The sequence below is a fragment of the Piliocolobus tephrosceles genome, chromosome 19 (assembly GCF_002776525.5).
Source record: "Piliocolobus tephrosceles isolate RC106 chromosome 19, ASM277652v3, whole genome shotgun sequence".
NCBI classification, from domain to species: domain Eukaryota; kingdom Metazoa; phylum Chordata; class Mammalia; order Primates; family Cercopithecidae; genus Piliocolobus; species Piliocolobus tephrosceles.
The window spans coordinates 19,947,040-19,969,099 of NC_045452.1; the positions used below are offsets into that span (position 1 = coordinate 19,947,040).

The 22,060-nt window shown below is 54.8% G+C and overlaps 1 protein-coding gene across 6 annotated transcripts in view; it reads right to left on the bottom strand.

The window, feature by feature from the left end:
• Positions 1 to 40: 40 nt before the first annotated feature.
• Positions 41 to 22,060, bottom strand: part of PLA2G6 (phospholipase A2 group VI) — a 64,106-nt gene continuing 42,086 nt past the window's right edge. For 2 of the 6 annotated variants that reach the window (XM_023222033.2, XM_023222034.2), the window contains exons 8-17: positions 18,200 to 18,308; positions 15,117 to 15,195; positions 11,972 to 12,135; positions 11,081 to 11,167; positions 9,173 to 9,323; positions 4,611 to 4,747; positions 4,071 to 4,225; positions 2,052 to 2,219; positions 1,065 to 1,138; positions 43 to 854 (exon numbers count right to left, since the gene is read on the bottom strand). In XM_023222033.2, coding sequence (XP_023077801.1) covers positions 710 to 854; positions 1,065 to 1,138; positions 2,052 to 2,219; positions 4,071 to 4,225; positions 4,611 to 4,747; positions 9,173 to 9,323; positions 11,081 to 11,167; positions 11,972 to 12,135; positions 15,117 to 15,195; positions 18,200 to 18,308 — 1,269 coding nt within the window. In that variant the 3' untranslated portion in view covers positions 43 to 709. Of the gene's footprint in view, positions 855 to 1,064; positions 1,139 to 2,051; positions 2,220 to 4,070; positions 4,226 to 4,610; positions 4,748 to 9,172; positions 9,324 to 11,080; positions 11,168 to 11,971; positions 12,136 to 15,116; positions 15,196 to 17,029; positions 17,192 to 18,199; positions 18,309 to 22,060 lie in introns of all 6 variants that reach the window. The other 4 variants (XM_023222037.2, XM_023222038.3, XM_023222036.1 and 1 more) reach the window with 3 other exon arrangements.

Here is a 22,060-nt window from a genome sequence, read left to right on the forward strand (position 1 = left end):
AGAGCAGGGGGAACTCACACCACTGCACACACAGCACAGGTGAACTTGAATCCCAATGGTTTATTTCACAGTTTTGGCTCTTAAGCCACTTCCATTGGGAAGAAGAAACCCCCAGGAATGACCTTTGAGAGCTGAGAGTTCTCGGGGTGGGGCAGTGTGAGCAGCTGGGCCAGTGTGAGGGGCAAAGTCGAATCGGCATCCTGCTCCTGCGGCCTGGGCCTTCCTGGCTGATGGGGTGGGGGACACCCCATTTCTCTAGTCCCAGCCCTCAGGGAACGGAGCAGAGGGCAGAGGGAGTGGGATGCACCCACTAGGAAGCCTGGGAGTGCCCTTGCTAGGGGCTAGGGCGGAGGCAGCCCCACAGGCCCTCAGGGAGGCTGTGGCTGGGGGCAGGGGTACAGTTGCGCCCGGGTACCCTTAATGTTTGAGCTGATGGGGGAGTCAGTTGTCCTTTACAGTCAGTGAAAGGGGCCAAAGGGGGCTCTAGACTTTCCCAGCCTGGGACGACAGAAAGTGCTGGAAGGCGGGGTTAGTGGGAAAGAGGCCTTCAGGACCAGCCTCGGGCAGGCAGCTTGGCATTCTCCCAGGCCTGGTCTACGGACGCAGAGCTGCCTGGGCCCGGATCTGCCCGAGAGGGCAGTGGCTGGGCCTGGCCTGGCAGGGGCTGAATGGACGAGGTCAGCTGGGGCCGGTGAGAGGCCAGGAGCCCTCAGGGTGAGAGCAGCAGCTGGATAAGCTTCTGGAACTCCTCACGGTGCTCATAGATGTAGACCTCGGTCTCCCAGAGGGCGTTGACCAGCACTGTGTCACTGACCTCATCCAGCATGATGTCCGTCCCCAGCTGGGGGTTCAATCTGTTCGGGCCAGGGAGGAGGGGGTCACCCTAGGCTGCTCAGGCTGGGCAGGGGATGCCAGCTAGGACCAGGGTGGGCTTGGGGAACAGAGCCCTTCTCCCTTTTCCCCTTGGGGAAAGGGAAAGTCCACACCAGGGCTGGGAAGGGAAGGTCGGTGAGACCGACCAGGCCAGGGCACGGGGCCAAGGGCTGGGGCAGCTGAGCCCTCACCTGAAGTACTGGATGCCGACCATCTCGCACCAGGCCCGCGCCCGGTCCACAGCCCGCCCGTCTGGATCCGTGCACTGGTGAGAAGCAGCCTTGCTGAGCGCCAGGCCCACACCCCCCGTGGCCCGCACTCCGCCTGGCCCTGCCCTGCACTCTCAGAGCCCTGGCCTCGGGAGCCCCAGGCTCTTTCGAGTCGGGCTGAGCCACACAGCAGCAGAGTGGCTCGGGCAACACCCCTTCCTGGGACTGCAGGGACTGTCCCAGCCGTGCAGTCAGAGGGGCAGAGGTCTCAGCAGTACCCTTTCAGGGATGGTGAGTTGGGAAAAGTGTAGCGGGTGAGTTGGGAAAAGGGCAGTGGCTGAGTGGACAGGCCTCCATGTCCCCTCTCCCTAAAGTTTCTTTCTTTTTCTTTTTCTTTTTATTTTTTGAGACAAGGTCTGCTTCTGTTGCCCAGGCTGGAATGCAGTGGCATGATCGCAGCTCACTGCAGCCTCTGCCTCTTGGGCTTAAGCAATCCTCCCACCTCAGCCTCCTGAGTAGCTGGGACCACAGGCACACACCACTATGTCCGGCTAAGTTTTTGATTTTTTTGTAGAGACAAAGTCTCATGATATTGCTCAGGCTGGTCTCAAACTGCTGGGCTCCAGTGATTCACCCGCCTTAGCCTCCCAAAGTGCTGGGATTATAGGGGTGAGTGCCCAGCCACTCTGGAGCTTTTGTCCATTCTGGGCTTCTACACTGGGCTATGTTTGCAGAAAAGGATCCACAGCTAAAAAGGGTTTGAAAACCCCCCTGCTGGTGGTCACTGAGGGTCCCTGCCCTGCACTGAGACTCCGAATTGGGGACTCTCTCTCCCTCCAGCTGGCTAAAGGCGATGGACACAGCCCTGCTGTCTCCCCCGACACCAAAGGCCCCACAGGAGGAGGGGAAGCCATCCACCTGGGCTGCAGACCCTGAGGGAAGTGGCCTGGGGGAGGGGCCCACACTCACACAGTCCACCACCATCTTGCCCAGTTCCTTCGCCCCAAAAACAGTCTTGGCCAGTTCCCAGGGGTTGCTGGGACGGAAGACATCCACACAGGTCACAGGCACCTGTGGGGACCTCCCTGTCCCCAGGGAGACAACGATGGAGAGTTTCTTCACCTTGTTGGCCTGACCCTGTTGGGAACAGGACAAGGGCAGTCAGAAGGGACCTTCTACAGGTAAGGGGAGTGTCAAGGGGAGGCCCAAGGCTGGGCTCTGGGGCACATGAGAACAGGGCAAGAGGTCTCTGGTGGCAAGAGCACACCTGGCATGATTTCCAGCCAGCCCCTTGCACGTGACCCTGGAAGGGCTGGTGCGGGCATCACATGCCATCTGCTCAGGATAGCACCTTTGTACCAACAGGACCACACATACACCAGCTACGAGAAGGATCTCGCCCACCCCATCTGATCCTGGCCCAAGTCTAGTCGTGGCCAGGGGAGGAAAGGCAGAGGGTGTTTCTTGGTATTAGTGATTTGCCAGGTGTTTGCATCATTACTTCATTTAATCTCCAGCCAGTCTGTGGAGAGGGCACCGATCACCCAGTTTGCAAATGAGGGCTCTCAGCACAGCTCAGGCCCGGAAGCAGCTGCCAGGGCCACACGGTAGGGAAGTAGGGGCTAAGGCTTGAACCCGAGCCCTGGGTGTTACCTCTCTTTTCCTTTTCTTTTTTTTGAGACAGTCTTGCTGCGCTGCCCAGGCTGGGCTGCAGTGGTGCGATCTCGGCTCACTGCAAGCTCCGCCTCCCGGGTTCACACCATTCTCCTGCCTCAACCTCCCGAGTAGCTGGGACTACAGGCACCTGCCACTACGCCTGGCTAATCTTTTTGTATTTTTAGTAGAGATGGGGTTTCACCCCGTGTTAGCCAGGATAATCTAGATCTCCTGATCTCGTGATCCGCTTGCCTCGGCCTCCCAAAGTGCTGGGATTACAGGCGTGAGCCACTACGCCCGGCCGCTGCCTCTCTTGTTTGTTTCCGAACAAGCTCTGCTACCAATTTGCAGGATGATCTTGGGTGATGCCTCCCACTCTGGGTCCCAGGCTCCCCATTCGCACACAATTAGACTGGCTAGGGTCTGACAGTCTCTGCCGCCTGCAGAAAGCCCGCCCTGCCTGGTCTGGCCCCTAGAGGGCGCTCCCTTCTCTGTCCACCCAGAGCCTCTGCTGCGCCGCCCAGAATGCCCTGGGGCTTCGGGAAACCACAGAGCAAGGATGGAGCTCAGGCTCCGGGCACTGCTGTGAACATTTCCCAGCCAACAGCAGTCCAAGGCCTGGCAGCCTCCCGAGGCAGGCGCTAGGATGGCCCCATTCAGTAGCTGCAGTGAGCGCGGGCAGAACCGGGACCCCCAGACACACTCTGGCTCCAGGGCCCGAGCTCAGCCACCGTGCTCGCCCACCCTGGTCACCCACTGCCCGCCGCACCACAGGGCCTCCCCTAGCATGCTGGGTCCTGCCAGCCTCTGCTGTACCTCCGCAGGGGGAGGGCTGCTGCTCTTCCTCCAGATCACTGATTCTGCACTGCTCTGTCCCCAAAGGCCTCAGGATGGGTCCCCTGTTCCATGGAGCCCTTTCCGAGCCCCCAGGACTTTTAGCAGAGGCATCACGGTCCTCCACCACAGCACCAGCAACCCGTGGGGGCAGGCATTGCTGTTGGACTGTCTATCCACAGAGGTGAGCTCAAGGGCAAGCACGTGTCCTGTCCCCAGGCTGGCTCGAGTGGTACGTTCATGGTACGCATGCTGCCCTCCCCATTCATGCCCACTTAGAGCACAGTGGTCCTCAGACCCCCCTTAGCACAGTGCTTCAGGCAGACGCCACCCGTGGAACAGATTCCAGTGAGATCAAGTTGCCCTGCGTGCACATATGAATAAGTGCGTGTGTAAAAGCCACCTGCTGTCCTGGGGGTCAGTCCCTAGCACGGTTTGCTGAAACAGGATTGGCTCCAGGGAGCAGTGGGTCCAGGCACTCTGGCCTGCGGCACTCACCTTGCGGATCAGGTCCTGATTGTACTCATGGATCTCGGTCATGGCATCCAGTGTGGGGTTGTTGGCCAGCAGCCCGCCGTCCAGGAAGCGCCCATTGGGTCGGAAGTAAGTAGGAGCTGCCCCGCTGCTTCGGGCTGCCCGCCACACCAGCTGGTCTAGGGGCGGGGAAGGAGGGTGGCCCAGTGGCACAAGGAACTGGTATAAAACCCATGCGCTCCAGATCTCAGGGTGTGCATGTGGGGGGTTGGGGAAGAGGGGAGGCTGGGAACTCTACAGAAGCAGGACCCACAAGGCTACACTGTCTGGCCAGTTCATCCCGGTGGAAGGCAGGTACAACTGAGAACTTTCCAGGGACTTTTCTAACCTGCAGGGGGCCTGACAGCTCCCCTGCAATCCCTGTCCTCAGCCAATAAAGACCACTACAGTGCGTGGGCTGGTGGCACAGTGAGGGTGCCTGATGGCAAGTGCATGACTCCCACCGACCACCCTGCAGCCCCTCGGGCCAGTCGCTTCCCATGGATGCATCAAACTGGTTTAAACCTGAGGGCCGAGCTGGAGGCCTGAGGTTAACGTTCTGGTTGAAACGAGGCTCCCGGACAGTATCTGGAGCATCGTAGTTCCGGAAGAGGTGGAGTTCAGCTGGTTGCCGGTCAGACAGTGTCCCTGTCAGCATCACCCTGGAGAGAAATGAGGCAGGAGGACTGCTGAGCCACCCGCCCATTCACCTTTCCCCTTCCCCGCCATTCACACCCCAGGGCCTTGGGCAGCAGAGTGCCTACTCCAATCTCTGTTTGGGATAGGTGGGCTTCTCCCCCCACCATCTCCCAAAAACAGGCTCTCTCTGGCAGTGCTGGAGGAGTGTCAGATTGGTCCAACCTTGGGAGGGCAGTTCGGCAAAACTTGGTTTTTTTGAAAGGCTAATCCAATGGAAAAACCTGTGGCAAGACTGATAAAACAGGTCTGTTATCTGTTATCAGAATCAGGAGAGAAAAGGGGGCCCATCAACAGACACTGCAGACATTAGAGAACAAGGAGAATTGACTGGCTGCAGTGGCTCATGCCTGTAATCCCAGCACTTTGGGAGGCCGAGGCAGGGGGATCACCTGAGGTCAGGAGTTCGAGACCAGCCTAGCCAACATGGTGAAACCCCGTCTTTACTAATAATACAAAAATTAGGCGTTGTGGCGCATGCCTGTAATCCCAGCTACTTGGGAGGCTGAAGCAGAAGAATTGCTTGAACCCAGGAGGAGGAGGTTGCAGTGAGCCGAGATCACACCACTGCACTCCAGCCTGGGTGACAAGAGTGAAACTCTGTCTCACAAAAAAAAAAAAAAAAAAAAAAAAAAAAAAAATTGAACCACTCTATTCCAGTAAGCTTGAAGATTTAGATGAAATTGACACATTCCTAGAAAAACCTCACTTAACCAAAACTAACTCAAAAAGGTATTTAGAAACCCCAAGTGGTCTTACAACCACTAAAGAAATTAATTCCATCATCAAAAATCTTCCCATCAAGCAAACTCCAGGCCTAGAAGAATTTACTATGAAGTTCTACCATAAATTCAAAATAAAGTCACTATTACACTCACTCTTCCAAAAAAAAATAAAAAGAGGAAATATTTCCTCAAAACCCAAAATAGGAAAAAACGGGTCAAGCTCCCCACCAGCATGGACACAAAAATCTTAAAATATGATCAAACTGAACCCATCAGAATTCTCTCTGGAGAAGGCACCAGTAATAGAGAGCAGGCCTCAGACAGGTACTTGCACACCTGACGTTCACAGCAGTGTTATTTACAATAGCCAAAAAGTGGCAACCAAAATATCCACCAGTGGATGAATGGAGAAGCAAAACGTGGTGGATACAGACAATGGAGTTTTCAGCCTTAAAAAGGAAGGAAATTCTGACACATGCTACAACATGGATGCCAAGTGAAATAAGCCAGTCATGGCCGGGAGCGGTGGCTCACGCCTGTAATCCCAGCAGTTTGAGAGGCCGAGGTGGGTGGATCACGAGGTTAGGAGTTCAAGACCAGCCTGGTCAACATGGTGAAACCCTGTCTGTACTAAAATACAAAAAATTAGCTGGGTGTAGTGGTGGGCGCCTGTAATCCCAGCTACTTGGGAGGCTGAGACAGGAGAATCACTTGAACCCGGGAAGCGGAAATTGCAGTGAGCCGAGATTGCGCCACTGCACTCAGGCTGGGCAATAGAGCAAGACCCTGTCTAAAAAAAAAAAAGAAAGAAAGAAAGGAAAGAAGGAAGGAAGGAAGGCAGTCAGTCACAAAAAGACAAATACTGTATGATTCCACTTATATAAGGTACTGTCAAAGATAAAATTGGAACAAATTTAGAGATGTTAATTGGCTTTTATTGATGAACTGAGAGACAGCCCACAAAACCAGAATAGGTTCAAAGAACTCTGGCCTGAAACGTGGTCAGGCAGCGTTGATGGGCTGAAAACCAAAGTGAGGTGTGGAGCTTAATTGGTTTGCCTTGTTTGAATCAGGTGGCTATCTAGGATTGATTAAAGCTCAGCTGTTGTAGCTAACCAGAACTCAGCTATTTGTTACATGGGTATATGCCTAAGCTAACTAGGTTCACTTGGCATGAGTGACTCCATATTGGTTTGGTCTGTTGGGCCTGGTACAGAATCCTGGTCCAAATCAATTATCCCCCACAAATTTTACTTAACAGTACCTGGAGTAGTCAAACTCATAGGAAGAGAAAGCAAAATGGTGGTTACTATTTTGAGCATTTCTGAATGATCTTTTCGTATTTTGAAAATGAGTCCTTTGATGGATGTATGGATTTGAAATCTTTTATCCTACTCTGTTTTTTTGGGTTTTTTTTTTTTTTTTGAGATGGAGTATCACTCTGTCGCCCAGGCTAGAGTACAGTGGCACAATCTCAGCTCACTGCAACCTCCACCCACCAGGTTCAAGCAATTCTCCTGCCTCAGCCTCCCGAGTAGCTGGGATTACAGGCGCCTGCCACTGCGCCTGGCTAATTTTTGTATTTTTAGTAGAGATGGGGTTTCACCATCTTGGTCAGGCTAGTCTTGAACTCTTGACCTCGTGATCCACCTGCCTTGGCCTTCTAGAGTGCTGGGATTATAGGCGTGAGCCACCGCACCCGGCCCTTTTCTCCTACTCTATGGCTTGTCTTTTTACTCCCTTTATGGTGTTTTTGTTGTATTTATTTATTTGGGTGGAACCATGTTTTTAATGGAATAGAATTTATAAATATTTGTCTTTTTATAGTTTGTGTGTGTGTGTGTGTTTTTTTTTAAGGCAGGGTCTCACTCTATTGCCCAGACTGGAGAGCAGTGATGGGATCACAGACTACTGTAGCCTCAGCCTCCAGGGCTCAAGTGATCCTCCCACCTCAGCCTCTCAAGTAGCTGGGACTACAGCCGTAATGCCACCATGCCCAGCTACCTATTAGTTTTAATTTTGTTGTAGAGATGAGGGTCTCACTATGTTGCCCAGGCCCCAGGCTGGTCTCGAACTCCTGGCCTCAAGTGATCCTCTGCCTCAGCCTCCCAAAGAGCTGGGATTACAGGCTTGAGCCACCATGCCTGGCATATTCCTGCTTTTGAGAAGAGGTAGAAACTTCAGGGTCAATGCTCGTATCCACTTTTCTCTATTGCCCCCAAGAATAGCCATGATGTTCTTGAAGAAGGCCAAGGTGGAGGATCTGCCATCCAGACACCAGGACTCACCACACAGCTTTAGTCATTCATGCTCTGTGGTCCGGGCACAGGGACAGCTTTCCAACCAGTGGAACAGAACACAGCCTGGAGCAGATCCAAGCTCAGAGGGACGCTTGACCCACTGCTGAGGAAGCGGAGGCAAGGACAGACTTCACAGATGGGGCTGGGAAAATTGGCCAATCATCCAATCATGTGGAAAACATTAAACTGGATCTTGGACTTCACCCTCATACAAAAATCAATTCCAGGTTGATGAAAGATCTCAACGTAAAAGGCAGATCTAGAGAGCTTTCCAGCTTGACACAGGAGAATCATATGCTGCCTGGGGGCAGCAAACGGGTTCGTGAATGAGACATAACAAGCACAAACTAGGCTGGGCACGCTGGCTGACGCCTGTAACGGGAGGCCGAGGCGGGAGGATCACCTGAGCTCAGGAGTTCAAGACTAGCCTGGGCAACATGGTGAAACCCCATCTCTACACAAAACACACGCGTTGGCACATGCCAGTAGTCCCAGCTACTCAGGAGGCTGAGATGGGAGGACTGCTTGAGCCCAGGAGGTCGAGGCCACAGTAAGCCGTGTTCATGGCCATATACTCCAGCCTGGGCCCCAAAAACCCTTTTTCAAAAAAAAGAAAGAAAGGAAAAAATCACAAACTACAAGAAGAAAAATATTTATAAATATTACCTACCCTATTAAGAACATGGGCCCACCAAAAAAATGAAAAAAATAAAAATAAACCTAGAAACACCACAGAGCAAAAAGACAAGCCACAGAGTGGGAAAAAAGATTTAAGGTCCCTGGCCTTGGACCCTAGGGAAGCCCACAGACGGGGCTGTGTGCTTAGTCCTAGGATTTGGGCCTCCCAAACAAATGCTTCCTGGAAATGTGACTTTCTCCTTTAGTCTGACTTAAATTAGTTCAAGGCTTGTAGACCTTAAATTAAAGGCAGGACTGGAGCCCTCTGATAATAACGTAGCAGTCTGATCCTGGGAGCAAGTGCTGTCTGAAATGTGAGAAACTATTTAGCTGTGTCATTTGAAAGGCCAGCAGGTTCTTTTTGCCTGGGTAGCAAAAACCCAGCCTCTGCCCAGGTGGTCTCAGAGAAGGGTGGCCCAGGCTCTTTCCAGGCAAGTCCCAGACCCTTGGCCAGGCAGGGCAGAGCCAGGCCCACCAGGCCACACCCCTCCTGCGCTCAGCAGATGTCTGCATGCCCAAGTGAGAACCACACTCCAGCCCTCTGCCTCCCTGGGAAGGGGGTTCCCTCTGCCCCCCTCAAGCGTGGGGCGCTCTTCCCCCTCCCCTAGCAGGAGAGGGAGCCCTCTGTCCCCAGGGAACAGCCACAGTGGGCACAGCTGCGGTCATGGCCCCAGTGCACCAGGCTTACTTGGGTTTCTTGACGTCCGTCATCTTGGTGTGCTCCCCAAATTCCCGCTTCAGGAACTCCTCCAAGGGCCCTGACTCGTAGGGCCTGGAGCCCCGGAACACCTCATCCTTCATGCGAAAGTACACGCCACGCATGTAGGCCATGGACTTACCTAGGAATAAGGGGGTCGGAGGTCGGCAGATGCAACGGCCACACGCAGGGCTCCCAGAGAACAGCCTGCAGAGGGCCTGAGCGCAGGAGGTGGCAGGAGGAAGCGGGTTTACCGAAGCCTAAGCAAACCCACATTCTGGGCCCTTCCTTTGCAACTTTACAGACAGACAGAGAGAAGCCCCCTTCTGGCTGGGCATGGTGGCTCACGCCTGTAATCCCTGCACTTTGGGAGGCTGAGGCGGGTGGATCACTTGAGGTCAGGAGTTTGAGACCAGCCTGCCCAACATGGTGAAACCCCGTCTCTACTAAAAATACAAAAATTCACCAGGTGTGGTGGCAGGAGCCTGTAATCCCAGCTGCTCGGGAGGCTGAGAGGCAGGAGAATCACGTGAACCCGGGAGCGGAGGTTGCAGTGAGTTGAGATGCATCACTGCACTCTAGCCTGGGCAACAGAGAGACTCAAAAACCACTGAAGCCTCGCTTCAGCAGCCCCAAGGCTCTGCACTTCATTTTGTATTCATGATTTTGTATTATTTTCCTTAAAGAAGAGCACCCGGGCCGGGCGCGGTGGCTCAAGCCTGTAATCCCAGCACTTTGGGAGGCCGAGACGGGCGGATCACGAGGTCAGGAGATCGAGATCATCCTGGCTAACATGTGAAACCCCGTCTCTACTAAAAATACAAAAAAAACTAGCCGGGCGAGGTGTTGGGCGCCTGTAGTCCCAGCTACTCTGGAGGCTGAGGCAGGAGAATGGCGTAAACCTGGGAGGCGGAGCTTGCAGTGAGCTGAGATCTGGCCACTGCACTCCAGCCCGGGAGACAGAGCGAGACTCCGTCCGACTAAAAAAAAAAAAAAAAAAAAAAAAAAGAAGAGCCCCTGAAGAGTAAAAGCTTGTAAGTTAGACCCACCTTGTTTGTCACAGAAAACAAGGAACAGCCCTGTCCTTTGAGCCTTCAGAACAGACAGGGCCAAGGGGCCGGCTGCACCTCTAGGAAGGAGAAGCTGCCCCACCTCCCCAGTGAGGCAGTGAGTTCCCCAGGACCAGGGATGCACAAGCAGAGGGTAGCTGAAATGAGGGCATCTGCCCACCAAAGGGTCAGCCAGGACACCTCTCAAATTCCCCAGGGGGATGGATGGGGAAGAAATGGTCCCGGAATGGGGAAGAAATGGTCCCTGAAGAAGGACGTGGTCCTTTTGGAGAGGAAGCTGGGACTCTGCCCACTCTGCCTGCTCAGACCTTGTGGGAAGGTCTCAAGACCCTGGATGGGGAATACCCTGGATGGGGAAGACCCTGGATAGGGAAGAAATGGTCCCTGAAGAAGGATGTGGCCCTTGTGGAGAAGCTAGGACTCTACCCACTCTGCCTGCCCAGACCTTGTGCCCACCCTTGGACCCTATGGAAGACCAGAGAGGGGATGCCAGGACCCTGAGGCCGGGGGAGATGCACAGCTGGAGACCCAGTCCTGACTGACCAATTCACTGGGCGATCTTCTCTGGTTCTCAGTTTCCCCATCTGCTCACCTTGCAGGGCTAAGGTGAGAATCACCAAAAAGAAATGAAATACCAGTCAAGAAACTGCTGTGGACACTAAAGTCCCGGCAACTTGACAGATGACTCTTCTCCTCCATCCATAGGACTCTGTCCCCAGCACCTCCTGGACTGCCTGAGCCCCCTGCTCCTGAGGCAGGGGGTATGCCTGCCTCAGCTCTGCATCCCTAGCATCCAACATAGGCCTGGCCCACAGACCCTGATACCCACCCCAGGGTGGGGAGTCCTCCCCTGGCACCTCCAAGACTTTGCATGACCAGGATCCACATGTGGGGGCACTCTGGAGAAAAATGGAATCTGACCAGCACAGAGGCAGGGGCGCCAGTCAGAGATGTTGAGTCCCAGGACAATGCCCAGGGGGTTGCGGGGAGCTGAGGACCCTGATCTGGGAGTGCCCCTCCCCACCTGTCAGCACCTAGAAGCTCAGACAGCTCCAGAGAGGAGCCATCGCAACACTGGCCACCTGGCTATCTGTCCAGCAAGCTAGGCGTCTTTGCAAAGTGGCAATGAAAGGAGACTACACAGTGGCCTGTGGCCTGGGAAGTGCCAGGCTGGGAGTCTAGGGGACTGCGTTCCAGCCCAGCGACCCCATGCATGAGCTATGTGACTTCAGGTCATCCCTCCCGGCCTGGGGACTTAATTTCAATAAAATTTCCCAGTAAAAATGAAGTGTGCAGGCGAGGGCTCTGGCATCCTGAGGCTCAGTGGCTCCTCATTTCTGAGACTGCCTGCTGCGTGCACCCTGGGAACGGGATTCCTTATGTGCAGGCTGTGTGGCCCCTGGTGCCTGCTTTGCAGGGGTGAGGGGAGGAGGGGTTAAGGTAATTGACAGAAAATGCTTCCTATGCTGAAATTTCACAGCCAGTTCTACCCTCTGTGGCCAGAGGATGGGGGATCCCCAAACCTAAGCCCATGTGCCCAGCCCTTCTCCCTCCAGCCTGGGACCCCAGCACCTGCAGCCCCCCCCCCCCGCCCCCCCCAAAGGGCTTATAGCCCTCCCCTACCCCTCCACTCTCTTTTTGCAAAGCCCTGAAAACTAACTCAGCCTCCTTGAGGACAGGCCTCAGCCCCACCTGGCCCATCCCCAGGGGCCACCCTCACCGTGCAGAATGGCCAGGGCCAGGATGCCTCCAGTGCTGGTGCCCGCCACCCAGTCAAACAGGTCCTTGGTGGCCACACCCGAGGCCTTCTCGATGGCGATGAGGAGCTGGATGATGATGAGGCCTTTCACTCCTCCTCCGTCCAGGCACAGCAGGTGGTCGTGACTGCAGTGGGAACAGCAGTGCGAGAGAGGAAGGTCCGGCCACAGCCCAGCACTTTACATCCGCCCTCACGGCCCTTGTCCCCTGCAGCTGTGCCCTGGCAGACAGACCCAGACAGACCCGAGGAACTTCTGTCCTATGCAGGGCAGTGAGGGTGGGGGTGAGGGCAGTAAAGGGACAAATGTCTAGTATTTCAGGGGCTGGAGAGTGCAACAGAGAAAGGGAAAGGAAGGCCGGGGGTGGTCTCACTGATCAGGTACCATCCCAGCAGGCTCTGGGCCAGTCTCCCCAACTTGGGACACCTGATTTTGGTCAGTATCAGGCCTGACCCAAAGCAGATGCCTGATAAAGTCTGTTGGAATTAAACAAGGCTGGGGGAGGAGGGGCCGGGCCCTACAGCCAGGCCAGGAATGGGCAGGAAGTGGTGTCAGGGTCCTCCACACAAGGTGGGAGAAGCAGGGGAAGAGGAGGCAGGGAGAAAGGAAGAGGTTCATGTCAGGGGCTGTGGGAGGGGTGCCACCAGCATTATTAGCTCATGTCATTGTCCCAAACGCCTCTGAGGTAGACCCTTCCTGACATCCCTGTGCTTATTTATGTATTTATTCAGAGACGGAGTTTCACTCTTTTTGCCCAGGCTGGAGTGCAATAACGTGATCTCGGTTTACCACAACCTCCACCTCCTGGGTTCAAGCGATTCTCCTGCCTCAGCCTCCCGAGTAGCTAGGATCACAGGCGCCCGCCACTACACCCAGCTAATTTTGTATTTTTAGTAGAGACGGGGTTTCTCCATGTTGGCCAGGCTGGTCTTGAACTCCCAACCTCAAGTGATCCACCTGCCTTGGCCTCCCAAAGTGCTGGGATTACAGGGGCAAGCCACCGTGCCCGGCCTTATTGATTGATTGATTGAGACAGGTCTCCCTCTGTCACCCAGGCTGGTGTGCAGTGGCACAATCACAGTTCACTGCAGCCTCAACCTTCTGGGCTCAAGTGATCCTCCCACCTCAGACTCCCGAGTAGCTGGGACTACAGGCAGGAGTCACTGTGCCTGCTCTCTGTGCATAGTTTTGAGTGAAGGAGGGAGTGTCGCTCAGAGGTTAGGTGACGGGAACCAAGTCACATGGATGTGGACTCGACCTGGACCCAGGTCTGCCGCCTCATGAGTCACATGCTCTCCAGAGCGCGCTGACATGTCTCCCCACATCCTGCCTGTCCTCACTAGCCATGCCCTGGGGGAACGCCTTTGTGGTCGGTTCAGCCTGGAACCTTCCTCTGATCTTCTCATCTTCCCATCTCAGCTTGAATGTCACTGCCTGAGAGAAGCCTGCCCTGACGCCACTGGGACCCTCCCACACGGCCCGCCTGCTCCACCTGCTTCCTGGTGGAGGCTGCTTCCATTCCATTCGCAATCTTTCTTTTACTCTCTCCTGTGCTGACCTGGAACCTCCACCAGGGCAGAGGCCACCTCTGCTCTGCACAGCACTGTGTGTCAAGGGGATGCAGGAGGTGCCCAAGAGGGCTGATAAATGGAGGAGGCCCAGGTCCCACCTCTGGGGGTCTTTTCCTGGACCAGGTACCCAGCCCCCCAGTAAGTCCAGAGGTGGCAGGGGAGGCTATGCTGCTGCTGGAGGCCAAAGCAAACAAGCAAGACTCCTGAAGATGCAGGGCTGGCGACAGAGATGAACTGAGAGGGCGCAGGGCGCTGTAGCCTGGAAGGCTCAAGTGGGGAGGTAGTGAGGGGTCTGTGGACTCTCACCTTGGCCCTGCTCCAGGGAGGGTTCTGAGGCTCCAGAATCTGGGGAATCTGCTTCTCCTCCCTTGGGAAATGTGGGTCCTCCCTCAGGTACAGCTGCCTCACCTCAGCCCCTGCACAGGTGTGTGTATGTGTGCATGTGTATATGCATGTGTATGTGCACGCGTGTCCATGTTTGCACGTGGGCATGCATGTGGGTGCATGTGCATGCATGTATGCATGTGTGCGTGTGTGCACGAGCATGCAGGGGGCACAGGGGAGGGAATGATGATAGGGCAGGGGCACCTCCAGGACACATAACAGGGTGGCATGGAAGTGAGTGCGACGTGTGAGGACCCACAGAGCTGCACGATCACTGCCTGGCCCTGGGAGTGGAGCTGCCTCTGATTCTGAGAAGAGAGCTTTCCCTGCAGGGCACTGGCACTAGGTATAGAGTCCACACAGAACCCAGAGAGAGCCTGGGGTAGCACAAAGGACGTGGGTTCGGAAGACCCGGGTGTGAGTCGCCACCCTGACACTCACTCTGTGTGACCTTGAGCAAGTCACTTAACCTCTCGGGGGCTCAGGTTCTGCACCTGCGAAACAAGGTTACTAATTCCTCCCTGGGAAGGTTGTTAGGAACATGAGAGACTAATACTGAATAAATGAATCAACCGCAGCAATAAAGGGAGGTGGCGACAGCGGTAGCTGGAAACGTATTTGTCCTGGTACCTTGCCGTGCCAGCTGGCACTGATTCCAAGCACCCGGGATTATGCCTGAAGAGCAAGGCCTGAGCATTGTCTCTTTGCATACTGTCAGCCAGGCCCGCCTCTTAAAATGGGCCTGAGTATACAGCAGGTGCTGGGGAAGGCAGCCCACTCCACAATTCTGCAGAGGGAGGTGGTTAAGGAAGCCGGTAGGAGCAGCAGGAAGCAGCTGCTGAGATCTCCCCAGGGGGAACCCGGGCATCTCCAGTGGCCTCCGGGATCAGCCCCACCATCCACTCATGGCTCAAGGAGGTCAGGGAGGGAGGCCAGAACACTGCGCCAGCCCCACTGAATCCAAGCCTGGCACCCTGGGCGGTCCCCAGAGTGGGAATTCTGTCTCTGCTGAGAACTATACGCCTAGGAGCAGAGCCATCTCGCCAGGTGTGGGGGTGCAGAGTAAAAAGCCTTGAACTCATGACAGCGGGTGCGTGAGGGATAGGAAAGCGCACACATTCCCCTTTCTGCCCCTGACTCTCAATCCACTTACGTCCGCTTCTCGTCCCTCATGGAGCCCAGGATGAACGCTGGCTTCCGGGCCCGCGAGATGTGCATGAGATCCTGCAGTTCTGTGAGGCAGAGCAGGGCATGCTGTGGACAGGCGGGTCCCCAAGCCCTGCCACCCCAGGGTCCCTAGATCAAACCGGGGCTGTGCCTGACCATGGCCACGCCCTCACCCCACTCCCCGGTCATCTGTTCCTTCCCCCCAGGAAGGACTCTGTCCCAGGAGAAAGCTGAGCCAGAGGCCACAGGAGAGAAACGGGCTGGACTGGAAAAGGGGACCCACTGCTCTGGGAAGGGCTCCCCACCCTGCCCAGCCAGCTCCCAGGTTCCCCTCAATCTCTTCCTCTTGAAACCCTGAGGCATGAATACCCTTGCGTGTCCTCTTCAGACAAAGTGCTGCTTCTTGCATCAGAGCCAATGCTGCTGATAACCACCTGGGGCCTAAGAATTCTTATTCCCTATTGACAGGTGAGGCTCTAAAAGGGTCCGTGATTCGCCCAAGGTCATGTAGTCAAAAGGCCGAGTCAGGACGTTCCTCGGGGTTTAAGTTCATGGATGAAGGGAGACATCCCTTGTCCTGATTCCCAGGTCTGGAAATCCCAGTGGCCTCCGGGATCAGGCCCACCATCCACTCTGTCCACGTCTTCCTTTGTGACCAAGGCCTGCCCCATGTCCACCCAATTGACTAGCTGCCCCTCCTGACAAGCAGCCCAGTCCCCAGGTGCCTGGCGCAGCAGCCTGTGTGACCCCAACTCTGACAGCCCCCCACCACTGCGCAGAGTCTAAAAGCAGCAAAGCAGAACCGATGGCTGCAAAGCGGTGTCTCCCCCTTCCCAGAGCACATGGCTGCAGAGTGAACAAGGGAAGCAGGAGAGTGGCCGAGAGAGGCCGTGGACAGAGCACCAGGGATGGGGTGCAGGGGAAGGGGCATGTGGTGTGTGTGCAGCTGGGAAGGACAAGTTAGGGAATGACAGCTAGAGCTAATGTCGCATGGCTAGGCTCGGCGGCCTCTCCGGGCCCAGGGCGTTACCCATCTGACGCCGCACCCCAGGCCCACCATCCAGCCTGGCTTGGGTGACTGCCTGCAAAATTGAGAGACAAAGATGGGAGGTGGAGGGAGGAGTTCCTGGGAGGGGAGAGAGAGGTGGAGCCAGAAGGACTGGGGGCTGTGGTCACGGTGCCTCTCCAGAGCTCCAGACTTGGTCGGGCTACCCTGGCTGGAGGTGTTGCCGCCTCCACAGTTAAAAGTCTGGCTTGCCAAGGACTGGCTCCTGGCTGCCCTCTTTTCAGGGGACCCCACTCCCAAACCATCGAGGTCCCTGGGTGGGCCAGCCCACAGAAAGCCCAGAGAAGGGTCCCGACTAGTCTGGGGGTATCTCCCTGGGCACCAAGGATGTACCGGGGCAGATGCTGGCTGCCTGGCCACATTCAATATCTGAAAGTCACCACGGGGCCAGGAAGGGGGTACACAGGTCTCAGGCCCAATTGAGAGTCAAACAGTGTGACAGAGGTCAAGCCAGAGTGACAGAGGACAAGCCAGAGGGCCTGGGCCCCCAGTCCCCTGACAGCACTCCTCGTTGCCCACCCTGAGCACCCTGGGGACAGGAGGGCAATGAGAGCAGCGACCTTATGGGTGCCACTGGAAATGCCCAGGCCTGAGACTGTGTTCAGGGCACATCCTCTCCGGGGCAACAGAGCGTGGGACATCAGCCAGGGATGCCCTAAGCCTCTGGGATCTGTGGGTTGCTGGCTGCCTGGAGGCTGACAACTCTGGCTCCATCCTCCCCTGCTCCCTTCAGTGACTTCCATCCTGGGGATCCTGTTGCTTTGGTGGGGCCTGCTCTGATCCAGGGGACTGGGAACCAGCTGGAGAAGAGGGAGTTGGGAGGCAAGGCCTACCTAGGTTGTTTAGGCTGATCGGTGGGGGCTGAGCTCTTTCCAGGGAGAAGGGGTGATGTGGCGCTGCAAAGCCCTGCTCCGCGGGGACCCCGTGGATGGGTGGGAAGCAGTATTCGGCCCCCACGGTTCTCAGCAGAGTCAAGATCGCCTTCCTGGTGTCAACTTGTCATGGTTTGGGGAAGGGGAGACCGCACAGGATCAGAAATGATGTCAACATGCAAAGGAGAGGCCCCTCGTTTCCACACTCTGTCCCGTCCCAGCTACCAGGCCCTGGGCACGTGGGCTGCTCCAGAGGCCTCAGCCCACCCTGACAGGGAGTGCTGCCCCCAGGCTGGTACATCCCAAGCAGCTTCCTAAGGTCAGGGAAGGAGGACATGGGAGAAGGAGGTCACTGTCACCCTGCCTGATGACTGTGGGAATTCCTTCTTTCCTTGTACTCCAGCTGAGAAAGCAGGATTCCCATAGCCACTTTCAGTGATTCTCAAAAATGCTAAGTGGATAGTTCAGGGTTCCAAAGAGACTAATGAGCCAGCCAGTGGGCACCTACTCCATTTGATGGATGGGATTGCTGAAAAGGAGGCCACAGATGCGGTGCATGCAGACACACACGTGTACACTGGCACACACAAACTGGTGCCATCAGTGACCCCCACAGCTCCTGAAACCCTCCGGAGCACGCTCCAGGCCTCTGGTGAGGAGGATTTGCTCTGTCCAGCTCAGAAGCTAAGGCTCACTGGGCGAGCGTGCAGCACGTGGCCATGCGCTCCTGTCCACACAGGCATGCCCAGCGCTCATGCAGTATAGTGCATGCACCCTATGGTCATTCTAGCCAGTGGTTCCATCAGTGAATTCCCCAACAGTAGGGGAAGAGGGCTGCTGCTGGCTCTCCTGTCCCCACCCCTGCTGGGAGTCTTAGCACCTGGGGTGGGAGCGGGGCTGCATGGAGGAGGATGCTGGTATGGCAAGACCCTTGGTGGGCCTGCATCTACTGCTCAGGGCCCTTGCGCTTGGGTAAGGTAGCCCCCTCTCAGAGTAACAGGTGCTCCTGGCAGCTCTGAGCAGGGCAGGTCAGCACAGGATGCTGGTGCCTGATGACTGGGACTTCCCTCCTCAGTCCCTGCATCCACCCAACCCTCGCCCCACTCCGGCCCCAGAGTGCAGAACACATACGTCTGCTGATCTTGGAGGCTAGGAATGTAGGAGTCTCCCCAAAGTCATTCGGGGTGTCCACTTCTGCTCCAAACACAATGAGGGCCTTGATCATCTCCACATTGTCTTTCTGTCGGGGATGAGACAGGGTAAGACGTGTAACTGCTCGGGGAAGTGAAGAGCAAAGGGACCCTTGGCTGCCTGCCCCAACCTGTCAACTCACCCAGCGGGCCTCTCCTCAGCACGGGGAGACATTGGAACCCTCCTCACTCCTACCCCAGTCAATCTGGGAGTCCAAAGTCTGCCATTTGATGGCTGGGGCCCTGACAAACAGGTTTAAAAGCACCCACAGGGGAGGGCGTAAGAACCCAGGCAGAAACTAGGGGTGACTCGCCCCGGCTCTGCCAGCTCCGCTTCCAAGGAAGCAGTGTATCTGTGACCCCGGCCCAGGAACCATAGGGACACAGTAGGTCAGCTGCTGATGGCTTTCAGGAGTAGCAAGGAGAGGGTGGGTGAGGGCAGGGAAGGTCATCTTGCTCACCCAGTCCAGGGTGTCATCCCTGAGGGGTGACCGAGCACACGTGCCCCTGATGACAGCCTTCGGGGGAGTGCCCCTGCAAAGGGCATCACACATTTCCACACCTAGAGGCCAGGCAGGGGCGCAGAGCATGGCATGGTTTCACAGGACACACTGGCCACCTGGAACTCTGGGGCCTGGTCTTGTCACCTCCCTCTTCTTAGGACCTGATTTCCCTGCCTAGAGGATGAAGCTGTGGGTCTAGAATGGGGTTTTCCAAACAGTTCTTCTATTAGAATGTTCTATTAGGACTTCTATGGCTATAGATACGTGTGTGTTTTTAGCATTAACTGTGATTTGTTGTTGTTATCTTTTTTTTTTTTTGAGACGGAGTCTCACTCTCACCCAGGCCGGAGTGCAGTGGTGTGATCTCAGCTCACTGCAACCTCTGCCTCCCAGGTTCAAGCAATTCTCCTGCCTCAGCCTCCCGAGTAGCTGGGATTACAGGCTCCCACCACTATGCCCAGCTAATTTTTTGTGTTTTTAGTAGAGACGGGGTTTCACCATTTTGGCCAGGCTGGTCTTGAACTCCTGACCTCGTGATTCACCCACTTCGGCCTCCCAAAGTGCTGGGATTACAGGTGTGAGCCACCGCCCCCGGCCTTGGTTACCTTTTACGGTTGGCACTGCATGGATGGATGGCCATTTATGGTAGTGATAAAACATTTCTCTCAAAATAAATTTAAGTCAGTTTAAAAGTAAGCCAGGCTGGGCGTGGTGACTCACGCCTGTAATCCCAGCAGTTTGTGAGGTGAGGCGGGTGGATCACCTGAGATTGGGAGTTTGAGACCAGCCTGACCAACATGGAAAAACCCTGTCTCTACTAAAAACACAAAATTAGCCAGGCGTGGTGGCGCACACCTGTAACCCCAGCTACTTGGGAAGCTGAGGCAGGAGAATTGCTGAACCCGGGAGGCAGAGGTTGCGGTAAGCTGAGATCACGCCATTGTACTCCAGCCTGGCAACAAGAGCGAAACTCTGTCTCTAAATAAATAAATAAATAAAAGTAAGCCAATTTGAAGAGGTGATTAAGTACATAATTATAAAGGTGGTTGATGAATATGCCAAAACCTGTGAAGATAGTATGAAGATGACCAAAGTATATCAGCAGTTCTTAAAGTAAGACCTGGGGACCCCTGTGAAAGCATGATACCCCTTCACAGGTCTCATGCCCAGCTAATTTTGTATTTTTAGTAGAGATGGGGTTTCACCATGTTGGCCAGGCTGGTTTCGAACTCCTGGCCTCAGGTGATCTGCCCATCTTGGCCTCCCAAATTGCTGGGATTATAGGTGTACACGAGCCACTGCACCAGGTCAGTCATTTTTAAAGTTTTTTTTTTGAGATGGAGTCTCGCTCTGTTGCCCAGGCTGGAGCGCAGTGACCGGATCTCAGCTCACTGCAAGCTCCGCCTCCCGAGTTTAGGCCATTCTCCTGCCTCAGCCTCCCAAGTAGCTGGGACTACAGGCGCCCGCCACCTTGCCCGGCTAGTTTTTTGTATTTTTTTTAGTAGAGACGGGGTTTCACTGGGTTAGCCAGGATGGTCTCGATCTCCTGACCTTGTGATCCGCCCGTCTCGGCTTCCCAAAGTGCTGGGATTACAGGCTTGAGCCACTGCGCCTGGCCAAAGTTTTTTTTTTTTTAATTTAATTTTAATTTTTGTGTGTACACAGTAGGTGTAAATATTTATTATTGTTATTTTATTTTTTTTTTTTTTGAGACGGAGTCTCGCTCTGTCACCCAGGCTGGAGTGCTGTGGCCGGATCTCAGCTTACTGCAAGCTCCGCCTCCCGGGTTCACGCCATTCTCCTGCCTCAGCCTCCCCGGTAGCTGGGACTACAGGTGCCGCCACCTCGACCGGCTAGTTTTTTGTAGTTTTTAGTAAAGACGGGGTTTCACCGTGTTAGCCAGGATGGTCTTGATCTCCTGACCTGGTGATCCGCCCGTCTCGGCCTCCCAAAGTGCTGGGATTACAGGCTTGAGCCACCGCGCCCGGCCTATTATTGTTATTTTTAAATGAATTAATATTTTGAAAATTTCACACTTTAAATTTCTAATATGGTAAATATAAGGAAAATCCAGATGATTAAAAAATCTTTGTGATCCTCCATAATTTTTGAGAGTATAAAGGGACCAAATAGACCAAAAAACTTGAGAACTGCTGAACTAGATCATTCCAAGGGCCCACCCCGTGCTAAAAAGCTCCAGTTGCAAAAATGAAAGTATTTATAGTTTCAGCCTTTTGGGCAACAACATCTCTTCCAAGTTTTGACCTTTGGTATAAAACAGGATGCCCGTGAATGTATCCTTAATCGACTTCTTTTAGAGTCCCGCGGGTCTCTCATGTTACGTCACTGAGACTCGGTAAACAGACTTATGTACATATCGTATTGCTATAGAATACGTGCACACAGTCGGGAGCAGTGGCTCATGCCTGTAATCCCAGCACTTTGGGGTGCCAAGGAGGGTGGATCATGAGGTCAGGAGTTCGAGACCAGCCTGGCCAAGAGTGAAACCCTGTCTCTACTAAAAATACAAACATTAGCTGGGCATGGTGGTGCGTGCCTGTAGTCCCAGCTACTCAGGAGGCTGAGGCAGGAGAATCACTTGAACCTGGGAAGCGGAGATTGTGGTGAGCCAAGATCGCGCCACTGCACTCCAGCCTGGGCAACAGTGTAAGGCTCTATCTCAATAAAAAAGAATACGTGCACACACGTGCCTGTACCATAATAACGTCCTCCTCTGCTAGGTTTAATATGCTCATACTCTAATTGTCTAACCAGACAGTAAGGGCTTTGAGGGCATGGAACTGTGTTCTATAATAAACCAACGAAGGTGCCTGGCACCTGCCACAGGCTGCTGGGCAGCAGACTCAGGCTTTGCCTGCCGGGATTTTACAGCCTCCCAGGGGAGATGAGAGCAATATGCGGACCAGTGAAGGGAAGCAGGATGCTCACTCGGGCCAGGTAGTGTGTGTGTCACTTAGATATTCTGTAGAGAGTGACCAAGTGTCCACCGTAACTTTTCCACAACTCTTCCAGGTAAGTATTGACACCACGATTTTCCAGATGAGAAAATCGAGGCTGACAGGTGACATGGCTTGCCCAGGGCCAGTCTGTGGCCAGAGCTGTCATTTTTCCCTCTCACGCCATGCAAGTGCCAAATGGGGGCACAGGTGGAAAAGGTACCAAAGCACACAGGAGGTGACGTTATTTTGGGCTGAGAGGGGGACTTGGAGGGCTTCCTGAGGGAGGAGTCAGGGTCTGAACTGAGCTGTGGGTGGGAAGATGATTTGGAGCAGCTGAGG